Source organism: Sinohyriopsis cumingii, chromosome 2 (genome assembly GCF_028554795.1).
Source record: "Sinohyriopsis cumingii isolate HCF-2022 chromosome 2, ASM2855479v2, whole genome shotgun sequence".
Lineage (NCBI taxonomy): Eukaryota > Metazoa > Mollusca > Bivalvia > Unionida > Unionidae > Sinohyriopsis > Sinohyriopsis cumingii.
The window spans coordinates 158,698,059-158,715,167 of NC_142962.1; the positions used below are offsets into that span (position 1 = coordinate 158,698,059).

Below are 17,109 nucleotides of genomic sequence, written 5' to 3' on the forward strand. Positions count from 1 at the left end.
ATTTTAGTTAAACATAATATTACCTTCACAGCATCTCAAGTTGCTAATGTTTTAGCATTTTTTTGTGGCTGATTCATGAAAATTGCTTGCTTCAAGTATTATGAAGAAGCAAATGTAAAAAATTTCAAATTAGATAAATTAACTTTTGTTTTTCACTTTTTCTTAGCTTCAAAAAAGTCGCATGCTGATTGCGACTGTTTTGTTTGTGTGATCAGCACACATGGTGAGGAATTAAAGCACACCCACTATGATGAAACTACAATTCAGCATGCGCTCTATGGTACTGATGGGCTGTCTATCTATACATCGGAAGTTACTAGAATGTTTGCAAATTGTTGTGAATTGGTTGATAAGCCAAAGCTCTTTTTCATACAGGTTGGTATTGTATGTGTGTATAAAAATATCCCTTTATTTCTGTATGTGTGTATAAAAAAACATCCTTGTATTTCTGTATCTGTGAATAAAAAACATCCCTAAGTTTCTTTTTCTGTGATTAAAAATCATCCCTGTATTTCTGTATGTGTGTAAAAAAAACGTCCCTGTATTTTTGTATGTGTGTATAAGAAAACATCCCTGTAATTCTATATTTGGACTTCCAACCCCAAATTTGAGTCATATGGGTAGGTTCTTGATGGTAAGAAGTACCTAAGGAGTCAGTGTGCTTTGTGGAGTAGTCTTCTCATGCTCATTAACAATATAGGGTAGGGATCTCAATAGTTTCCAAGTTATGACCCAAGGGCTAATTCTCTAGGTGGGGGTTGGGGGGGGCAATGTTAGTTGCATGTATAAATTTGTCTTTTCATGCCTTAGTAAGTGTATATATGGGTATAAGGTGGGAATCTGAATGGTTCACAAGTTACAACCAAGGAGTTAAGTCCCAGGGGTTCATGATAAACCCAAGGGTAAATGTCAGTTGCAATTAAGTTTACATGTGCATATAGAGTGGGGATCTTAACAGTTTTGTGGGAATGGCCAGGGGCTTAGTCTCTAAGCGTTTTAGTTCCATGTGTATATTTGTCTTTTCATGCCACCAAATATAATATGGTTGACAGGGTGAGTATCTCAGTAGTTTCAATGTTATGAACCAGGGTACAAGTCAACAGTGTTAGAGAAGGATCCAGCAACAAGACCCAATGATTGCAGTATAACATGTAATCATGCATGCCAGTTCTCAGACATGCAAGACAAATAACTCAGTTATGTAAAATTTACTTACCCCCTCCCCTCAAACTCCAACCAATTCCAGATCCCAGCCCTTAAGGATGAAATAAAAATTCCCAAAGTTTTGGGCACAATCTACACCCATAAAACTATTAAAGTCTCACATTTCATGTTTCTGGCTTTAATGGTTTTGGTGGAGTTCAAGGTCATTACACATGCTTAAGGAGTCCTGACCATACTTTTTTGCATGCATGTATGGACGGACTGTATCACACTGTTCCTGTACTACTTTGAGAACATGGTGATAACAAGTAAGTCCTTTTTGTCATTTTGGATTGTTATCAGTGAATGTTAAGCCACATGCGGCAGCCAGTATAACTGGTGATTATATCTGGTTGAGGAATAACCTGGAAGACTCCAGTAAGAACAACTGACCCATGGGAAGCTACTGGCAAGCTTTCTCACATACCAACATTTGCTGAGCCTGAGACTTAAACGCACATGGACAGAGGTCAAATGGCAATGATCGGTAACAGCAAGCACCTTAGACCACCAGGGGCCACCAAATGAGAAAATAAATAAAAAATAATTGTTTCATGTGGTTAGAAAGTTAGTTTACTCTTTTCATTTTCCCAAGAAATAGGGGAGCAAAACATCTTAAGTATGCAGGCATCAGTTGATTATTCCCCTTTAGCATACCTGCCAGCCATTATGCTTGTTGCATAATCATTATACAATTTTTCACTGAATTACATCTTATGCTTTAACCTGTATATGGATTAAAAGAAGATAAAGTGATAACAATTTATGTTGTTTTATTATCATCCCTTTAATTCAACATGTCATCATATAAATTTGAGAATATTCAAAGAAAGAAGGCTGCTGCATTACAATAGCATAAATATATGTCTGTCCATCTTAGAACTGCTTTTACTTTCTCAACACTCTTGTCTATCTTAGACATGCATATACCTTCCTGAGACTCTTGTCTATCTTAGACATGCATATGCCTTCCTGATACTCTTGTCTATCTTAGACATGCATATACCTTCCTGACACCCTTGTCTATCTTAGACATGCATATACCTTCCTGACACTCTCGTCTATCTTAGACATGCAAATACCGTCCTGACACTCTTGTCTATCTTAGACATGCATATACCTTCCTGACACTCTTGTCTATCTTAGACATGCATATACCTTCCTGACACCCTTGTCTATCTTAGACATGCATATACCTTCCTGACACTCTTGTCTATCTTAGACATGCATATACCTTCCTGACACTCTTGTCCATCACAGACCTGCATGTACTTTCATAACACTCTTGTCCATTGTAAATTTCCTTGTACTTTTATGACACTCTAATTATGTTCTACTTTTAGCAGATATATGAATTGACTGGGTTTTTCTTTCAGTTTGAAAACCGATCTTGCAGATTCATTATTGTTAAGAGAATTAGTTAGGGGACTAGTCCATACTTTAAAAGCCAGAAATCAACATGTGTACACCCATTGTTAACATACTAAAATCACAAGATTACCATTGCCTTCCTTTTAGTGAGAATGATTTACTTGACTGTTTTTAAAATCAGTTAATGGTCAGAACTGTCAATAAAATTAGTATGTCAGTCTCTTTGTGGCAATACATTCAGTATATCAGGCACTTTATGGCAATAGAATCAGTATGTCATGTTCCTTGTGGCAATAAATTCAGTATGTCAGGCTCCTTGTGGCAATAAAATCAGTATGTCAGGCTCTTTGTGGCAATATATTCAGTATGTCAGGCTTTTTGTGACAATAACTTCAGTATGTCGTGCTCTTTGTGGCAATAGAATCTGTATGTCAGGCTCCTTGTGGCAATACAGTCAATATGTTAGGCTTTTTGTGGCAATAAATTCAGTATGTCAGGCTCTTTATGGCAATAAAATCAGTATGTCAGGCTCCTTGTGACAGTACAGTCAGTATGTCAAAATCTTTGTGGCAATAAATTCAGTATGTCAGGCTCTTTGTGGCAATAACTTCAGTATGTCAGGCTCTTTGTGGCAATAAAATCAGTATGTCAGGCTCCTTGTGGCAATACAGTTAGTATGTTGGGCTTTTTGTGGCAATAAATTCAGTATGTCAGGCTCTTGTGGCAATAACTTCAGTATGTCAGGCCTCTTATGGCAATACAATCAGTATGTCAGGCTCCTTGTGACAATACAATCAGTATGTCAGGCTCCTTGTGACAATACAATCAGTATGTCAGGCTCTTTGTGGCAATCAAGATTCAAGTCCAGACCCTTCAAACGTTATCATCCAGAAGTCAAGCCCTTTGTGATTCCTTGGCATAAATCTCAAGTTCAGACTAAAATATTAGGGTTTTCCAGATTTTGAATTATCAAGTCTAGTCATAGTTTAAAAAGCCCTAAAGTGTCACTAAGCCAAATGACTCAAACATAATGCATTAGGTCTTTACAGACTGATAATGTAAACATGATGAATGCTAAGTTACACTTGAGAATATTTGTTTGGTAAAAAATCTAACACAAAACAAACTTATTTTGTATTATTTTAAATTCTTATGATTTTATATGCACTGGAATGTATAGATAAGTGTTTGTATCACCCATGGATGTTAAATGACTGAAAAATGGTAGTGAAAACATCTTTTTAAACTTTAGAACATGTCAAATTAGATAAAGAAGAAATCAATAATACTTTACAAATGTTAAAAAGTAATACGAGAGTGATGTAATATTGCACTCAGGTAGCTTTTTCATTGTCATTCTCTTTGCAAATTGTCATGCTTGTAGCAGACTTTGTGGTGTTGACTTTATGATCACTCAGTGAAAGTTAGGCATGTTAACTAGTAAAGGTCAGTGTTGTATTTTATATAATTTGTAAATATGATTTGTGTTTGTATTCTAGTATTAATCCCATGTGGATTTTGCCCATTTGTTGCAAGATTTTTAAACCAGCTTCAGAATCAGGTTAGTAGCAAAAATAAATGTACATTTTTCATATAGTTTATTATAATTATGGCATGTAATATCAAAATTAAAATTTTTATGCTCAGATTACAATTTTTTTCATCTTAGATTACCCTTATACCTCACTTGGGGTTCACAGGTGTGCTTTACGCCTGTCTTTTGGCCAATGGAACACGTTTCCACTTAAATTTTCAAGTGATATACATAATCATGCTCATTGTTGTGGAGTATGTGCTGACATTTTTATTGGATTTCAGTGCAATGAATTCATATGATTTCAATACAAAGAGTCCCATAGGGTTTCAATACAATGAATCCCATAGGATTTCAATACAAAGAATCCCATAGGATTTCAATACAAAGAGTCTCATAGGATTCCAATACAAAGAGTCCCATAGGATTTCAATACAAAGAGTCCCATAGGATTTCAATACAAAGAATCCTATAGGATTTCAATACAATGAATTCCATAGGATTCCAATGCAAAGAATCCTCTACGATTTTGATACAAAAAAGCCCATAGGATTTAAATACAAAGAATCCTATAGGATTTCAATACTAAGAGTCCAATAGGATTTCAACACAAAGAATCCCACAGGATTTCAATATTTGAGTCCCATAGGATATCAATACAAATAGTCCATTTAAGAACCATCTTCCTGTGAATAGCATAATTTCAAAACATTTGAGTGCCTTGATGCAGATTTTAATATTTTTCTGAAAGTCGGGCACTAATTTATGAGGTCAGTTTAAAACTTCCTATCAAAGATCAAGACTTACAAGCAGAAAAATGTCCATCAAGTGTAAACAGCTTGTAAACTATAAGTAGTTAAATTCTTAAATATAACATAGCAGATTTCAGAGTTGCACATTCTTGGACAATTGATTGGTGTTCATAAATCATAATGTAGTACAAACTAAGCAGTATACAAATCCTCCAGATAAAACAATCATTTATAATTTAAGAAAGAAAAATTGTCATGTTTAATAACATGTTGAGAATCATTGTAGAAAATGTGTGTGTATGAGTTTCCAACCTTGAAATCACTAAATGTTTTCTCTGAAATGGCTTGTTCATGAGCCAAAGAAAAACATATTGGTTTGAGGTCAAAGTTCAGGTCAGAGTCTGAAAGGAAATGGTTTTGTCTTCATAATAGGCAATTTTCACTTAGACTGTACTCTTACATGTTTTGAAAATGAGTCAAAGAATATTTATTCCTATGGATTTTATTCATAGGTTACAGTTAAACAGTGTCACCAATGGAGTGCAATGAAACAATTTTTCATCGCATGTCTTGCAACTCTTCACCCATGCAGTGCACCCACCTGGGCATGCTTTTAATATGGAACAAAAAATATGCCTACAACTTTTCTTTAGTGGATGTACATCCAAGTCTGTGCTGTTGATAGTAATGACCTAAGTTAATAAAGGTGATACAAACTGTAGGTTGTAAGTGAATATCCATTTTAAATTAATGTATTAGGCACGTTTTGTGGAAGTAGGTCACATTGCAATGTCAAATCCTGGATGGCCATCCATGGTGAAAGTCACACCTGTGGTAAGGAAGATTTAAACTATTTTGAAGTTGAATTAATGAATAAATACAAAATGTATGCCAATGTATAATTTGCCATTTTAATGAATTATTTATTAATATGAAAAGAAAATAAATTCAGAAAACGGGTGTTTAGTACAGTAAATGCAGGTAGATAATGAGTGAACACTAATATTAAATGGGAGCAGGATCCAAAATGGAAAACTTCATGTTGTAACTTATTTCAGGTCATATTCAAATATGTTCTTATTTTTATGAGTTACTTGAGCACACAACAAAACATTTATTGCAGTAATGTAGGTGTCCAAGGAATATAATAGTACAGGGCAGATGGCAAAGTTAAGGTGGAAAAACTGTAAATTAAAGCAAATACAATTGTCTTATTTTCTTGGACTACTAGTGTACTACAGTGTATATACTACTCTTTTCATTTGTCCCTTTAAATGTTGAGCTTCCCCAAGATTTGGATGGTGGTGGAACACAGTGTCCTATGCCTTTGGGATCCTGTTGAACTTTGTTTTATGATTATAACCTGGCTGAAAGTTAATAATTAAAATCCACTGAGACATATAATATCAAGCAATACATTACATAAAAGAAACGTTTCCCAGTACAGGTATACTTTAATAACACAGGTACACTATTGCACAATACAGGTACACATATGCGCAATAGAGGCACACTGTTGCCCAATAAAGTACACTTTTGCCCAATGCAGGCAAACTGTTGACCAATAAAGTATACTTTTGCACAAGACAGGTACACTTTTGCCCAATACAAGTACACTTTTGCCCAATACAGGTATACTTCTCCCCAATACAGGTATACATCTGCCCAATACAGTACAAATTTACACAATACAAGTACACTTTTCTTTTCATGAAGATTGTCTTCAGTGATTTCATGTGCAATGAGATGTCTTAAGCAAATTGTGTAAACTTTGACACAGTTCCATTTCCAGCTACAAAATATTGTTCACCAACTTTTTGTTGGGTCAAATCACACATCTGATCCCTAAGGCTCCATCTTTCTTACATATCTGTCCAGGCTTTATTATCTCAGTTACAGCTTTCTTCCATATCTGGCCTAGCTTTATCATTTCAGTTACTTCTTTCTTACTTATCTGGCCAGGCTACAGTCTCAGTTACTGCTTTCTTACATATCTGGCCAGGCTTTATCGTCTCACTTACTGCTTTCTTACATATCTGGCCAGGCTTTATTGTCTCAATTACTGCTTTCTTATGTATCTGGCCAGGCTTTATTGTATCAGTTACTTCTTTCTTACATATCTAGCCAGGCTTTATTGTCTCAGTTACTGCTTTCTTACATATCTAGCCAGGCTTTATTGCCTCAGTTACTGCTTTCTTACATATCTGGCCAGGCTTTATTGTCTCAATTACTGCTTTCTTATGTATCTGGCCAGGCTTTATTGTCTCAGTTATTGCTTTCATAAACATTAAAATTGAGAAATTGAGAAAGAATTTCAGTTTTGATCACCAAGTGTTTAATGTTTAATGAAAATAATTTTCATAGATCTTTTACTCTTGCATGATGGATGGTATTGCCTGCAATGCAGGGTTTATTCTAAGACCCAGGATTGAGGGATTCATGCTAATTTCTATAAAAAAAAGCATGCTTAAAATTTGAAAAAAAATTTTCAAGCACAATATTTATTTCTTCATAAAATCTCTCATATACTTAGAATTCCCCTGTTCTCAAATGGAGTTCAGAATTTCCCCCTAAAATTGTAAGTTTCAAAATAGACTATGCAAATGAGTATCAGAAATAAAAGTAAAATGGTACTAGTTACTTTTACCATAAAATTTGCTTTTGAAGACATCGTCTCCACTTAAAGAATACCTTATGACTAAGGATACATTTATAAACCTTTATCATAAGTTTACTTCCAAAATTCACACGTACATAATGGATACATATCCATAACAAATATCAATACTGGCCTTCACTGTCAAACCAGTATTGTAGGCGGATAGCTAGTCAAATCTCTATGTCTCTTTTGGTTGGTCAATGATATCATTTTCACAACAGTGATGTCATTCATATATTGCCGACCAGTTTTGAATCTATGTCTTAAAATGCAGTCATGGGTTGGCAGTGTCACATGATTGACGTGCATAATTGGTAAAAGGTTTGACTTATTTTTAGTTTTTTCAAAGAAGGTGGTTGATAGTTATCAGTTATCTCATTAGTATTGAAAATATGTAGGACTTTTTGACAAAATGGTGTGGTCCCTTAAGTGTACCTTTGTTAACTGATTTTCATGTAATTTCAAACTGTCATTGATATTTTTTACTAGACATTCCTTCAGTTAATATTTTTTGCTCATACTGAAGTCATTGAGTACTTTTCAGAATAAAACTAATCTCAAATGAAATTTCAGTTTTGAAAAATAAAGTAGAATTAGAGACACACCAAGTAAGCATTATATGTTTATTGAAAACTTTGTGAATTATTCAGGCCTGTAGGTCATCAGAAGGTTACGCTAAAGCAGATTTGGGACATGAATTCATAATAGTATCTGAGTCCAAGTCTGACACTGGTCAGAGTCAGGTGTCTGCTGGACAAGGTGTCCACTTTGATGAATTTCCAACACAAGAATCTACCGAAGCATACAAGGATGAAGGTAAGGGTAAGGAGTATGCCTTAGTTCTTGATTTCAAATCCTCAATAATATTTGGTACAATTCTCTTGCTATGAATTTCTTACAGAGGTGAAATCAGGAACACTGTGTAGGATAGGAGCACATTTTTAATAGAAAGTGAACTATTTATTTTTGTAATCCAAAGCCTAACTTGTACTTCCTATGGTGAAATTTAGAACTTCATTTATTAGGAAGTAAAAGCAGACAAAATCACACTCCATTGTGTATCCTGGATAAAATAGGCAAAGTTTTACTGGTCATTTAGCCACACTTTTTGGCAGTTGAGAGAGTGGCAGAAGTGATAACATTATCAACAATTTGTTAGAATTTTATTTTGAATTTGTGGAATATAGATCTCAGTGCAATTGCTGGGGATTTAGCCACACTTTGTGGAATATAGATCTCAGTGCAATTGCTGGGGATCACAGACATAATGAGTGGAATATAGATCTCAGTGCAGTTGCTGGGGAATCACAGACATAATGAGTGGAATATAGATCTCATTGCAATTGCTGGGGATCACAGACATAATGAGTGGAATATAGATCTCAGTGCAGTTGCTGGGGATCACAGACATAATGAGTGGAATATAGATCTCAGTGCAATTGCTGGGGTTCACAGACATAATGATCAGTAACTTAAGGTTATGCACATCATTTTGATCATTTCAAAATAGCTTACAAATTTTGGGTTTGGAGAGATTTACTTTTTTAGGTTCTGTTGAGATTTCAGTCCCTCTATGCTAATGACATAATGTCCATTCTTTGTTACCAAATATAGTTTATATTGCTACAAATAGCTGGAAACTTTATGGTGATAGTAAATTTAGTAACAAAGTTTATATCTGCCAATCTTTTATGTCAGTTTCATTTTGTAATGTTGGCAAGGCTCTTCAGAATTCATAAATAATGTTTTGATGAGTACATAAATGTATGGTTTTGGGGTTTCAAAGCTGAAGTGCTAGGATAGCATCACAAGGGCTTGAACTGTATGGTTTTGGGGTTTCAAAGCTGAAGAGCCAAGATAGCATCACAAGGGCTTGAATTGTATGGTTTTGGGGTTTCAAAGATGAAGAGCCAAGATAGCATCACAAAGGGTTGTACTGTTGTTTGGATTCTTGTCGAGTAACCAAAAGAATAACTATGACAAAGTTAGTTTACGTTCAACGTGAAGAAGATTTTATTAAATAATGAAGTCCATGTTTAAAGGCTGTGCAGAAATGAAGAATACTTCAGACTAGGCAGTATTTCATTGTTCCTTCTTACTGACATAATACAAATATAGTTGTATGAAAAATACTCATTATTAGGAACAGAAATTTCAAGGCAGAATCTTCATATATTGTATATATATTCAGATTTCCTATGTACCTTGGGTATATCCTCAACCTAACCTGGTTGTTCAACAACCTGGTTGGATTGCTGAACAATGCTGAAACTACAATTAACAAGTCAGGTAATAAAGAGAATACAAATTACTGTTTTTACAGGTTGCCTGTAACTTTCCTTTCAATTTGGTCCTTACATTACCTAATATTACTATTATATTATGGTCAGAATCTAGCTAGTCAACCCAAACATGTGCCGACTTTGCCACCATCCAAATTTCTTGCAGGTGGGGGGTTGTAAAATTACCATTGTTGGGACTTTTGCAAGGTTGCTTCTGTCATCTGTGTTCAATCTTTCTTTTAACCCTGGCTGTTTACCACCAGACAGACTGTTTATTTAATTTGTATTGTTTGTTGGCTTTTCTTAATGACTAGGTGTTATGTAAATTTGTATTTTGTAACTGACCTTTCTCCAAAATCAAGTTAATGGTATACCTATTTATTTTGTAAACATAGTACATTTGTCTGTGATTATAGATTAAATATTCAGATCATTATCAGTGGAAGTAAACATGTTTACTTCTCTCTGAATGTAGGACATTTTCGCTTGGAAATTTCTTAACTTGTTGATGATTTTGAATGTTTTAGAGAGGAGACTGATCTGCATCCTGGCTCTGTTATTGTGTCTTAGCTTTTTATATCAAGTTGTTTACTTGAAAAATGACTGATTCTTACCTTAACATTCAAAGCCAAATCAGTTTTATTGTACAGTTGTGTTCAGTTTTTAAATTTGGTGGATTTATTTGTTCAGATTATTACTGAATAGAATTACAAAGTGCTCAGTAATATTCTTGGAAAAAAACTTTGATTTGGAATTATAGTGAATTCAGCCAAGGATGTTTTTGATTATATTATTGTAATACATCGAGACTTAGCACATCACCACATTCCAGGCCATTGTCACATCAGTACATATTTGAGACTACAGGCACATCAACACATTCAGTATTGGAAACTTATTTGGAACACCACCGGAATTCAGTTCGAGCTTCATATATTTGGATTTGTGTTAGAACTTTATTTAGGATTCATTTCATTTCACATTACTATAAATTCTTTTTAAATTTTCCATTTGTATTCTGGGAAAGTAAATTATTTGTTGAATTTCTACAAAACTTGTTGGTTTTCTCTCTTTTCTGTCAATAGTTCAAACCTTAGACTCATAACACAGACAAACACAATAAAATGATGTTACTGTTTTGACAGATTGACAACAAAAAGTCCCCCCCCCCCACATGTGTGTATAGTTCTAAGAGAACAGTCAGAATTGAGCATTTTGCCATTGCTTAAGTTGGTGCATTGTCATTGGGCAGAGTTTTGCCTAAGAATAAAACTCAAAAGTGCTCAGTTGAATTGAATGCTCTTGCAGAGCAGCTAACCAATAATGATTGTTGTCACATATGGACCAAATGATGCCCATAAAAATCAAATAAAGACTTAAAGATGACAACACTGGGAAGGAATAGGTAACCAAAGACACATTGAGTATGAGCATATGGATTGTTATGGAGATGTTTTCTCATGAAGTTAGCTGCTGAGCGTGTTTTAGTCTGAAAATAGTAACTGAACATGACATTTCAAATTGCCATGGTGACATGAAAAATTCCAGCACATAATAAAATAGATATGCCTGCTTTATATGAACACTGTGCCTGATCATTAGTATTATTTCTAATAATATGATTTACTGCATTTATGATAAATTAAGTTACATTAGTTGGTTCATAGCATGTCATGGTTAAGTCATAGTCAAGTCTGTGTCTATGAAGTAAAAAAACTATTCATAAAGGAATGTAGGTTGGCAGCGTTGCAGTATTTCAAGGGAGACAACTCAGATTTAATCCACTGATGGTAGTATGCATGAAACAATTGTAGCACATTCTTTTAAAAGTAGATGCAGTCATGAGGACATTTATACCGATAGTCCAGCTGACATCTCAAATATTTTAATGACTTTTTCGTTCAAATTGCTGAAAAACTTGAAGAATCCAGAACTTCATCTGATCATCTTGAATTCAAACATTTTTGTGCTAAAAAAACTACCAAACAATATAAGTTTGAAATTCCTCAGATGAGTCCAGAATTTGTGTTGAAATATATTAACAAAATGGATGATTGTAAAGCTACAGGACTTGATATGATTGGACCAAGGCTACTAAAGGTTGCTGCACCTGCAATTGCAGAGAGTATAGCTTTCATTTGCAATGAAAGTATTAGGTCTATTAAATTTCCACAAACATGGAAAACTGCCAAGGTTATACCACTGCATAAAGTAGGAACAAAAGATGATGTAAATAACTACAGACCCATCTCTATCCTTCCTTGTCTCTCCAAATTACTAGAAAAACATGTACATGATTCTTTTCTCAACCATTTAAACACTTATGATCTTATTCATGATAATCAGTCTGGCTTTTGCCAGAATCACTCCTGTGAAACTGCACTTGTATCTTTGATTGATAAATGGCTGAAAGCATTAGATCAAGGAGAAATGGTAGGCACTATTATGGTTGATTTGTGTGAATCTTTTGATCTTGTAGACCATGAAATTTTGATTAAAAAACAAAAAAATATATCAATACAGTGAAAACTCCCTAAACTGGTTTACTTCTTACTTAACCGATAGAGTGCAAAAAGTATCTTTAAATGGTCAACTTTCTCAAGATAAAAATATTAATTGTTGAGTACCACAGGGCTCTATCCTTGGACCTCTGTTATTCATTCTATTTATCAATGACTTACCTCTTAAGATTGCAACTTCACTTTCTTCCACTGACCTCTATGCAGATGATACTACACTGTCTGAGATGGGTAAAACCAAAATGTTACTTGAAAATAACTTGCAAGATGTTCTCAACAGACTTCAAGTATGGAGCAAGGAAAACAGTATGATTATAAATACAGAAGAAACCAAAGGCATACTAGTTACAACGCAACAAAAATGAGCAAGCTAGATAGTGACAACTCCAGGTTCTGTTTGACAATGTGAGCCTTGATATGACCTCTCAGGATAAAAATTCTTGTTGTATTCGTAGATAACAATTTTACTTGGTTGATTCACATTAAACATGTTTCAAAAAAAGGTTAAGTCTTATCTTTGGCTACTGAAGAAAAACAAAACATACATTTCTCTTCAGTATAGAGTCATCTTGTATAAAAGCTATATTCAGCCATATCTGGAATATTATAATGTACTTTGGGTTAATACCTCTAATTCAAACATAACAACACTTTTAAGATTCTAAAAGAGGGCTTGCCATTTAATTCTAGATCAATGTATAGACAATTTCCAGGATGTAATGAATAATATAAAGGTTTTAACAATGAATGAAAGAATATTTCTTAGAAAGGCCAAATTGACGTATAAAGTATCCAGAAAAGACATTCCTGTCTATCTAAACAATATCTTTTGATGCTGATGGCACTCCAAATTTAATGTCCATAAGAAGTAAAAATTACATTATACCAAGGCCAAAGAAAGAATTGTTTTTTTAAAAAAAAGTTTTCAATGTACTGGTCCATTGGTATGGAACAACATTCCCAGTGACATAAGGCAGGCCCCTAGCATTTCTCCTTTTCATAATCAAAGTCTCAAATGGATGAAATCTTTAGACAGTTGAACAGTACTAGGACAATAAATACTGCCTGCTTTTCTGCAATTTAGCATCATTTTCACAGTTGAATTTTTCAATGCAGGATGATATTTTATATTTTATATATGTTTATGTGTTTACAGATGTCTGTGCATATGTTCCATGCTTGATACTTTGACTTTAAAATCACTTAAATATTTAGTGTCAAGCCAGACTCTTCACATCATGTTGTATATACTGTATATATTGTACATAACAGATAGAAGGCCTCAAGTTAGATTAGTTCTGTAACTAATTGAGCTACCTTCTCAAAATAAAGGCTTTATTTTTATTATTATTATTATTATTATTATTATTATTATTATTATTATTATTATCATTATTATTATTATTATTATTATTATTATTATTATTATTATTATCAGTGGTGGAGGAAAAGATGATGATATCTTCAATGTATACCAGAACAAATTTGAATAGAATTCATGTTAGTAGGTCATAGGTCATTGGAAGGTCCTCATGAGTATAGCACAGTCAAAATCCCATTGTATTAAACTTGTATAAACTTGTATAAACTTGTATTAAACTTGTATAAACTTGTATAAACTTGTATTAAACTTGTATAAACTTGTATAAACTTGTATTAAACTTGTATAAACTTGTATAAACTTGTATTAAACTTGTATAAACTTGTATAAACTTTCTGAGCAAACATATGCAGTTTTTTTTTTATCCTGTTCTATAATTGGTACCTGATGGTATCCAGACAGCAAACTAAATAAGCAAAATATTGATAATTGCTGAAAGCTTCTTGCATTTCTTCTATTTTTTGGAGGAAATAGACATCCTTCTTGCACATGGAATTCAAACAGAGATAGTCAATCACAAAATGATATTTTCAATCTGGTTTCTTGACTAGTATGACAGGATTTGCTCAAGGACTGATGAAGGTCATATTACTTCCCTATTTAATACATCTTGCACCTGATTTATAACTTTTAGAGAGAAAGAAAGCTTTTATGGCCTGTGTTGAATTAGTGGACTATTTCCCGTGTGTATCCTATGTTCTACCGTGTCTGTTCTTCTTGGATCCTCATCAGAGTTTGCAAAAATATTACTGTATGAGTAAACAAGTTGGCATATTTTGATTTCTTGTTCTGCTGAATATTTGTTCCAGTCCTTATTGAGGTTCTGGTCATGAAGTTCAGCAGTTTTATTCTGAACGTTTTCATCCATTGTTGCTGCTCTGATTCCTTCTCACATATTTTGCTGGTTCCTTAAATTAACATGCTGTCATGCTCATTTCAGACTTCAGTTTAATCGTTTTAGAGTCAGATTTTCACTGACCTTAGAACACTGGCTGGCATTATGCTGTATCTATCTGTACAATCTTGTTTTAGCTTAATCAGTCCTAACTTTTCTGGCGCAATCAATCCCTTACTTCCCACATTCCTCCCTTTCACTTTTCCCCTTGAGTAGCATTTCTGAACAGATAGTATTTCAACTATTTTTATTAAGTTCAGATGCCAGGATTTCAGAGGTTTTGTTTCATCCTCACTTGATGTTAATTTAATGTAACAGGTGCTACAGCAGATTCATTTGTCTGGTATATCTAGCACAAAGTTCATTTGCCTCAAAATATCTGCTCCAATTATTGCATGATACTGGATTTTTAAAAAATACATTTCCTTAATGGACTCATCATTACCAACACAGATATTGCATGGCACTACACAGATTATATATAGAGATTGCCCTGTTGATGAAACCACATTTCTCATTTGGGGCTTAATGGTTTGCTTGATCACAGCTGTCAAACTTCTGTCATTCACTAATGACACTTGAACACCCATGTCAAGATATAAATTGGGTTTTTTTTCAGAACAGTGGCCCTGGAATAAATAGTCCCTTGTTGTCACTGGCCATTACCATTACAGAAGTAATTATTTTGTCTGGTTAATGGCTGTAATAATCACTGGCATCGGCCATGGTTCCAAATGATGTTCTTGCAGGATTTTCCTGTTTTTGGGGCCCCTTTGCTCTCACAGAATGGGGCCTGGTTTAGTTTAAATGTTATACCTGGTTATACATTTTAAGGCACTGTCTATCAATGTGTCCTACCCATTGGCAAAAGTTGCGTATTGGTATACCTCTGTTGTTCCAACAACCCCGTCTTTATAGCTTATTGTGTAACCGCTCTGGTGGTCTAGAGGTTAGAGCATCTGCCTTGGATACAGGAGGTCGTGGGTTTGATCCCTGGCCAAGTCATACCAAAGACTTTTAAAAATGGTACTAACAGCTGCCTCACTTGGTGCTCAGCGTTAAGAGGTTAGTGTTAGGACTGGTTGGTCTGGTGACAGAATAATGTGATTGGGTGGGACATCATGCTACATGTCTGCGGCATGATGCCCCAGTGCTAAGCATCACTATAAACTGCCACACTGCAGACATCATAGCGATATCACTGAAAAATTGTTAAAGCTACATTAAAAATCCAAATCACACATGCACTTATTGTGTAGCCCCTTCCTTGACCATGAAACGGCGGAGGCCTAGTTCTCAGAAACGCAACTTCGCTTGCCAGAAACTTGATTCTTTCAGTTAATATTATTTTCACAAATAGAATCAAGATTCAGGGTTTGTACTGACTTTGTTCCATTATGATTGTCATTACATTCCTCCTGTTTTGATAGTCTGAATGCATGTTTAAAGGAGTTTGGATAACAAATCTTGTTAGCCCTCAGTCCTGAATGAAATGCTCCTTTAACAGTTTGTCATTTTCATTTTGCCCCCACCCCCCACCCCCATGTACCAGGCAGGCTAGATGATGTATTGTATTTCTGGAATTATTCACACTTTCACCATCCAATTGATTCCTTTGAAATAATTCAGTGAAACACATTTTCTGTAGAGCCTATGGGACAAATTTTTCTGTCAGTATCCTTATAAGTGTATCATATGACAATTTTTCTTCATCAATATATTCAACCTAGTCTGCCAACTGGTCTCTTAAGAGTGCTTGAAGCATCTCCAGTTTTTTAACACCATTCCATCTGTTTTTGTAAATATGCCAGCTTTTGAAGTTATCGTTCATTTCTCAATAAAAGCTTGAACATGTTATGTCTGAATGATTCATGTTCATTTTGTCAAAGCACAAATCAATACTGTCTTGTCTGTTCTTTTTACTTTTTAATTTCCCTTTAGTTTACCAAAAATAGTCATTTAAGTTCATTGTTGATCCCACATCTGACACCTCTATCAAGGAAACTCAATTATTCACGTCACATATATTATTCCCCGTGGTATCAGTAACTCGATGAGTATATCCATTTTTATGCCTATATTTACCATTACACAGCTATCCATCTAGCAATGAACCAATACATATTTTAACTGATCTTAAGCCCTGCTCCAAATTAGCTTTGGTCTTGTACACCGTGACAAGATTTGACAGAGAATTCTGTTAGATCTATGTTGATGTAGAAACACTACTACAGGTAATGAATTCATCTGATAATGAAGATGGAGAGCAAGATTCTGATGAGGAGGAGGCGCCACTGCAGTCTGTGCCTGAGCCTGATCATGTAGCAGAAATTTCACAGCCACAACCAGAAGCAGAAAAAACATCAGTCAAAGAAGCCACATGATGAAGGTTGTGAAAAAGGCATTGGAAGTTTTTTACCACTTATTAAAATACAGAAGTTATAATGTGTATGATCACAATGTTCTTTCAGCAGCTCTTTACCCTGGAAGTGCAGGAGCTCTTAGAAAATTAT

The 17,109-nt window shown here is 34.5% G+C and overlaps 1 protein-coding gene across 4 annotated transcripts in view; it reads left to right on the plus strand.

Annotated features, from left to right (window-relative positions):
* LOC149806193 (caspase-3-like) overlaps window positions 1-17,109 on the plus strand; it is a 45,774-nt gene that overhangs the window by 12,253 nt on the left and 16,412 nt on the right. For all 4 annotated transcript variants that reach the window (XM_089951108.1, XM_089951106.1, XM_089951109.1 and 1 more), the window contains exons 3-4: window positions 167-375; window positions 8,170-8,335. In XM_089951108.1, the coding sequence (XP_089807234.1) occupies window positions 167-375; window positions 8,170-8,335 (375 nt within the window). The remainder of the gene's footprint in view (window positions 1-166; window positions 376-8,169; window positions 8,336-17,109) is intronic.